The 6410-nt window shown below is 39.9% G+C and overlaps 2 protein-coding genes across 2 annotated transcripts; both read left to right on the top strand.

Moving 5' to 3' along the window:
* Window positions 1-701: 701 nt before the first annotated feature.
* LOC116917089 (MAPK regulated corepressor interacting protein 2) lies at window positions 702-3603 on the top strand. Its single transcript, XM_032922452.2, has 6 exons — window positions 702-992; window positions 1441-1534; window positions 1657-1799; window positions 2350-2397; window positions 2471-2521; window positions 2616-3603. The coding sequence occupies exons 1-6, from the start codon at window positions 941-943 to the stop codon at window positions 2684-2686; spliced, it is 459 nt and encodes a 152-aa protein (XP_032778343.1). The 5' UTR covers window positions 702-940; the 3' UTR covers window positions 2687-3603.
* Window positions 3604-4474: 871 nt separating this feature from the next.
* Window positions 4475-6370, top strand: LOC116917083 (sedoheptulokinase). The gene is made up of 2 exons (XM_032922446.2): window positions 4475-5847; window positions 5922-6370. Exons 1-2 carry the CDS (start codon window positions 4649-4651, stop codon window positions 6115-6117), a joined length of 1395 nt encoding a protein of 464 aa, XP_032778337.2. The 5' UTR covers window positions 4475-4648; the 3' UTR covers window positions 6118-6370.
* Window positions 6371-6410: the final 40 nt, after the last annotated feature.

The following is a 6410-nucleotide window of genomic DNA, read 5'->3' as shown; positions in this document are numbered from 1 at the left end:
CTCACACACCGGCTCACGCTGCCTTTGCACGGCCAATCTTCCTGCGGTATACGGGATGATGAAGAGGCTCCAACGTTGAACAAAGTCGACGTCATTTGTAAAGGTGTCGCCAGTTTGACGTGAGTGTAAGAAGAAAGTTCTACAATCCAATTTTTTCTTCAAGGTTTTTTATGCAGAGACTTCGTGACTAATATTCGGGAGAGTCTTGCCAGGAGACGAGCAGTCAACTCATTTTTCAGTCGAATTGTTTTTTATGAGCACTTTTAGTTGATAAATAGGCTAGCTATTTTGGACAGATATGCACCCATCAAATTGGGATAAATTGGATACCGATCAAACGAACCAACTTTGGTCAAACTATACATGTCCCGACATTATGATCATTCAATTTTTCTTTGCTCGAAGTGGGGAACAAATTGGCCAATGACAAATTGATTTGAGAAAACGTTTGGCAGGCTTATTGATATTTGTGGCATTCAGCACTTTTTCACCTACGAATGCAGGCCCTGGAGGAATTTTTGACGATCGATTCGAATGAGTTAATGGACCGGAGCAGCCCACTTTTTCCCCCGACAAAAATCGATGAGTTTACTGGATTTCCTCGAAGTGTTTTAGAAATTTGCTCATAGATGGCGTAGAAGACTTCTGGAAAGCAAAATGGTTTTTGGAATTAGCTCCTCCCATCTTTTTCCTTCTCGTACTACAGTCAAGCTAGCAAGGCTGTACTAGTGAAACGTCGAGATCCCGCTATTCCACTATCTCTCGAATTTTGCTGCACTAGCCTTTTGGACCCATCTGAACTTTCACTGTTGTAACAACTGCCGAGGGAGCCGAAACGAATTCTGCTCTTTCATCGTCAATAAGAATTCAGATTCTTGGTCACTACCGTACTTCTTAACAATTTGTCTTTTGTTGAAATTGCGAAAATCTATTTGCAAGGATGTACACCATTTCCAAAGGACCTAGTCAAATTGTTGCCAAAACCCGGCGAGGTAAGGTCCATATTATCTCTAGTATTTCTAGAAACTTTCTTGTCAAGGGTTATTCCTAGGATATGTTATTTTCTCGATTTCGTATTGCGACGTGAATGCGTGTGGGTAAAATAATCACGTTGCTAGCGACTACAGGTCAAAAAGCACAGGTACATTGTGTGGTTGAATGCAGGAAGGAAAAGATAGTTCAGCATTTTGTGCCTTTTGATTGTTAACCAAAATATGTCTCAAAAACGTGGTTTTTGCCTTACGGCTTCCCTTTGCTTGGATCAAAAGAAAAAAGCTGAACTAGTTGAAAACACATTTTGGCGACATTCCAATTGTTAAAAGAATGGTCAGTTGGCTTTCACGGAAAAAATCTTCTCTTTTCTTTGGAGTCCATAAAGTTACGTAACCTTGTGGTGCAGCAAAACGAAGTTTTAACGATGTTATTTTTTCTTTGTTTCAGGATTGGCACAAAAACTGGAAAGTCTGGACACAATTCGCGACATGACGAGAAAGAATTCAGATTCGGATGAAGTGGAATCCCTCGGCTCCATGAGGTATATTTTTCTTATAGCCAAAAACTGGAACGTCTACAATTGCATTATGGGTCATCGTCCTGCTTACTTTAACATAGTGAATACATGCATCTTTTTTTTTTTTTTTTCATTTATTTGGCTAGCCCACCAAGACCTGTATTCCAAGCGGTGAGCACGACGAATAAACGACACCTTCACAGTTCAAGCAGTAGACATAATCACCATCACCAACAACCAGAAATCCTCACGAGGAGTCAACAAGAATTAATCAAATACGTCTACGACAGTAAGTTTTTTTTTTTTTTTCTTTCTCACAACTATTCTTTACTGGTGCCATCGTTTCGTCTCAGCCTCACAGTAACAAAAACAAATGTTTTCAAAATTTATTTAAGACATAACAAATACCGTAGCTTATATATCGATACGTTACTTGGACTTGCGAACGAAATGGAACACACGCGCTTCCGTCCTTCCCCAAGGCCTCTTTTGACGTCAAAGCAAACCCGGTAAAACTGGCCAATAATCGTGCTGGATACGAGAGGTGTGCTTGCCATAGAAGAATAAAAACGTTACGGTTTTCTTTATTATTCTTTGTTGCTATGGCAACCTTTTATCCTGGCTCCTTCTCACGCACTGTATGATCGATCCTTTACGAGCACGCCTCAGATATCGATTCATTTAGTTTCTCTGGGCCATGAGGAAAAAAAATACGCTATTTCTAGTTCCCCCCCTTTTTAACTGAAACCTCTTCCACCCACCGCCCATCCTCATGCACGTGAGTTGCCAGATATGTATTTATTTTCTTTTTTTTTCTTTTCTTTTGAATTCTATTGCAGGATGGCAGCGAGTGAACCGAGAATTGACAACATTGCCAGCTGCCGAGGGTATGTTTCGTAATAGTTTCACTTATTTGATATATTTGGTAATAAATTGATGTGTTTATCGTCCACACCTCAGGTACCTCAGTGACTTATTATCAGGATGCCAGTCCTAATCCAGCCCTGCAAGGTGGGACATGTTTTCATCTCTATCTCTTTATATTGGCTGGTCGAAAAAGGAAAAACTGTCATAATAACTTAACTATCTTGTTTATTGTTTACAGATTTTGAACCTTTTGACCTCGAGGGCTGGTGGGGCCGTCGTTTGTACCACACACTGACTCAATCGATTTGAAAGCCAACGGGTTGTCAGGAGGTCTCTTAAAAAGTTCGGATGACCTGTGAAAAGAAATTCATTCTTTTACCTCGAAGCAAAAAGCAACAAAAAAGGAAAATATAACGAGATAAGCCTCTTAGAAATCCTGCCAGGGGCACCTGGACGAAGCCGTAGAAATTGATGATTCCTTTCGTGAATTGATTATTAAATGCCTCACATTAAGAGAGAAAGAAAAAAAGCTAGTGGGAACAGGAAAGAAAACAAAATTCAGGTGAATCGGAATCAGTAGCTGCCATATTTCGTTTATTTAGTCGCCAAGTCTGGTAGAAGCCCTCCGTGTCTTTCCCCTCTTCTCGAAAAATTCGATCCACTTAAAAACTGCTCACGTTACTGGTTTGCCCGGGTTAGTTTTTAAATAAATCGGAAACGAGTGAGGGTAGAATAGGGGAGGTCCCATTATTTTTTTCTATTTGTTCCAAAGTTCATTTTCCACCCCAGTTTTTTTTTTTTTTTTTTTTGGTTGTTGGTTGTTGGTCGGAACTCATTAGAAGAATGTGATACTTGTTGGGGGAGAGTGGAAGAGACAGAACATTGTGTAGTAGGAAAAAAAAACGTAAATGTGTAGTTGAAACAAGGCGGGTTGTAAAATTAAAAGTCAAACGCACAGCGGTCACATCTTTGTGCCCTGCTTTCTTGGCCCCGGTCCTTTGTCTTCTAGATATCAGGTTTCTTTTTGTATGAACAGAAGAAGGACCACATGTTTCAACCAGCCGTCATTTTGACTTACCCTTTCGACCTAATTGTTTTGTTTTGATTTTATTTTGAATCAATGATTTTTGTTTCTGAATGAATGTCTGAAAGCATGTTGGTCTGATGAATAGTTGATAAGAAAAATTGTAGTTAATGATAATGAAATATTAAGGGAAAACATGTGACCTGATGCCCCTCTCCCAATGTAATCAGAAAATGTTCAGGTGTGTGAGGTATCCCCTAGTGAAGGTATCCAGCCCACCTATCGAAGCCTTACGGATGACGGGTGTATTATGATCGCTGTTCACTATTTGATCCGCACCAGAAGACCGTAAGACTACGATTAGGAATCTCGCACTTCACGTGGTGTGTGCCGTTCGTTGATCAGTTTTAAAAGGATGAAAGAAAAACCCATAAATCAATTTCCGTCTCATCTCCCTCCCACCTTCGATCACCTCGATTGTAGTCGCAATTGTTCAGTTGACAATATAAGAAATGCTATATCTATACCAAAAAAAAAGGAACTTGTCGTTTCATTTTCCATATGTTAACTGAAGGACTTCTATCAGTTAGCCAGTTTTTGTTTTATTATATATATATATTTTTTAGGGAACGTTAGGTATATCGACCTTTGTGATTTTAGGAAAAGATAGTGAAGTTGAGGGGAGAAAAGGGCATGGCAACATCTCGTTTAATGCATGAAGACCAATCCCCCTACGTTAACCTGTGAAGGTACGGACTCGGAAGGCGATCTTCTTTATTAAAAAAAAAAAAAAACTTGACTGGTAAGGAAAACAAACCCAAGGGAGTAGCTTGCTGCTGGACTAACGATGCCCTTAAAGCATTTACTTTTTATATTTTTCAACCGGTTTTTACCTGCTTGAAGCGCTTACGGATTGCTTTAGGGCACAAAGCCCAAATCAAAACATCTTTTGAGCATATTTGGATTTAACCTTAACTCTTTTTAATATCTGTCATTTTTGTTTTGGGGAATATATTTTCTTACACTGAATACGTAATAGACATTTTTATAAGTTACCACACGAAAAAAAAACTCTAGTTCTGAAAATGGCCGATAGATGAACTTTGCAGACAGCCGTTGGTTGAAAAATAGAAATCAAAACAAACCTTTGGACCTCGGGACGGAGCAGTGCATAACGAGATCCTGACAAATAAACAACTTCAAAATATCAACTGGCAAACGAACAGATCGTTGAAGAAACGTTAGACATGGCTACAGGAGCCAATTTCGTCCTCGGTCTGGATTTAGGAACGACTTCGGTAAAAGTGTGCGTTGTAGATATCCAATCGCGCAAAGTGGTTGCCAAACAAAGTAAGGATACGCAGGCCGGCGAAGGAGCAGAACAGGACGTTTCGAAAATAATATCGGCCGTTCATAATTGCATTGGACGGATTCCTAGAGATTTACTAAAAAATGTTACAAGTATTGGTGTTTGTGGCCAGATGCATGGTGTTTTACTGTGGAATCGAGAAACTGCATGGAACACATCTACTACAAGTGACCGCTTTGAGCTGGGTAAGGGTCAAATTACCTCATTGTATACATGGCAAGATTCAAGGTGCACATTGGAATTCCTAAGTGAAATACCCAAACCTGACTCTCATTTAAGAATTGCATCAGGATATGGATGTGCCACACTTTTTTGGAAGTTGAAACATGAACCAGAAGAACTTTCCCTTTACAGCTGTGCAGGGACCATACAAGACTTTCTTGTCTCTATGCTGTGTGACCTCGACTACCCAGTTATGTCTGTTCAAAATGCTGCAAGTTGGGGTTACTTTAATACCCAAGAAAAGACATGGAATCTAGAAATCTTGAAAACAGTTGACTTCCCCATCCATCTTCTTCCAAAAGTAGTAAACCCTGGATCAGTGGCGGGATCCTTGTCGAAAGCCTGGTGCGGCATTCCTCGTGGAACGCAAGTGTTGACCGCTCTAGGAGACATGCAATGCTCGGTATTATCCACGCTTGCTAACGAGATATCATGCACAGCCGTGTTGAACATCTCGACCTCTGCTCAATTATCTTTTCGCATGCCAGCCGATTTCACCCCACCAAATACTCAGTCCGCTATTGAATATTTTCCGTATTTTGACGATCGCTATCTTGCGGTTGCTGCTTCTCTTAATGGCGGTAACGTTATGGCAGCCTTTGTTCGCATGTTACAATCTTGGATGCAAGATTTGGGTTTTGGAGTTCCTCAAAGCTTAATATGGGATAAAATGTTGACGCTGGTAAAGCACGCTAATTCAGCGGAACAGGGCATGACTATTATCCCCACCCTATTTGGTGAACGTCATCTTTCTGCGTTGCCAGCTGCTGAAGTGTTCAACATAAATTCTGGGAATATTAGCCTTGGTAATGTAGCGAAAGCACTCTTTGAAGGACTTGTCACCAACTTACACAAGTAATAATTTTTCTTAACGTGTTTTCATATCTTTTTGTATATGTAGAATCTGATTCCTTTTTATCGTTTAATAGCATGATGTCTACCACTCTGTTGGAGCAATATGGAGTGACTCAGTTAGTTGGGACAGGATCTGCGCTTAGTCGTAATCAACCTCTTCAACAACAAGTAGCTGCTCAGTATAAGAACATTCCGTTTAAAACTGTGCAAGAAGGAGATGCATCTTACGGAGCCGCATTGGCAACGTTGACGCCAATGTCCCCAAATTGATAGAATCGTATAAAAAATTTCCCTTAGTCCTTCTTGACATACTCTACTTGCCATTCTTTGCCAAAATAACTAACAGATATTACTAGAATAATCTAGCATAAATTAGCTTCGCACTAAGTCATTCACGCGCAACTTCGACTCAGCTGCACTCGCCAAAAACTTGGTATTAAATTGCGTTTAGTATTATCAGACTATGTTGGTGTTTTTTTGCTGTAAATTTTTTTGCTCTTAACAATAAATGCGTCTGTCTAGATTTTTTGCCAACGAGTTATGAATTTATGATTATGAAAAAT

The sequence above is a fragment of the Daphnia magna genome, linkage group LG2, assembly GCF_020631705.1.
Source record: "Daphnia magna isolate NIES linkage group LG2, ASM2063170v1.1, whole genome shotgun sequence".
NCBI classification, from domain to species: domain Eukaryota; kingdom Metazoa; phylum Arthropoda; class Branchiopoda; order Diplostraca; family Daphniidae; genus Daphnia; species Daphnia magna.
The sequence above is the reverse complement of the archived record's forward strand: the minus strand, read 5'-3'. Positions and strand labels throughout refer to the sequence as shown.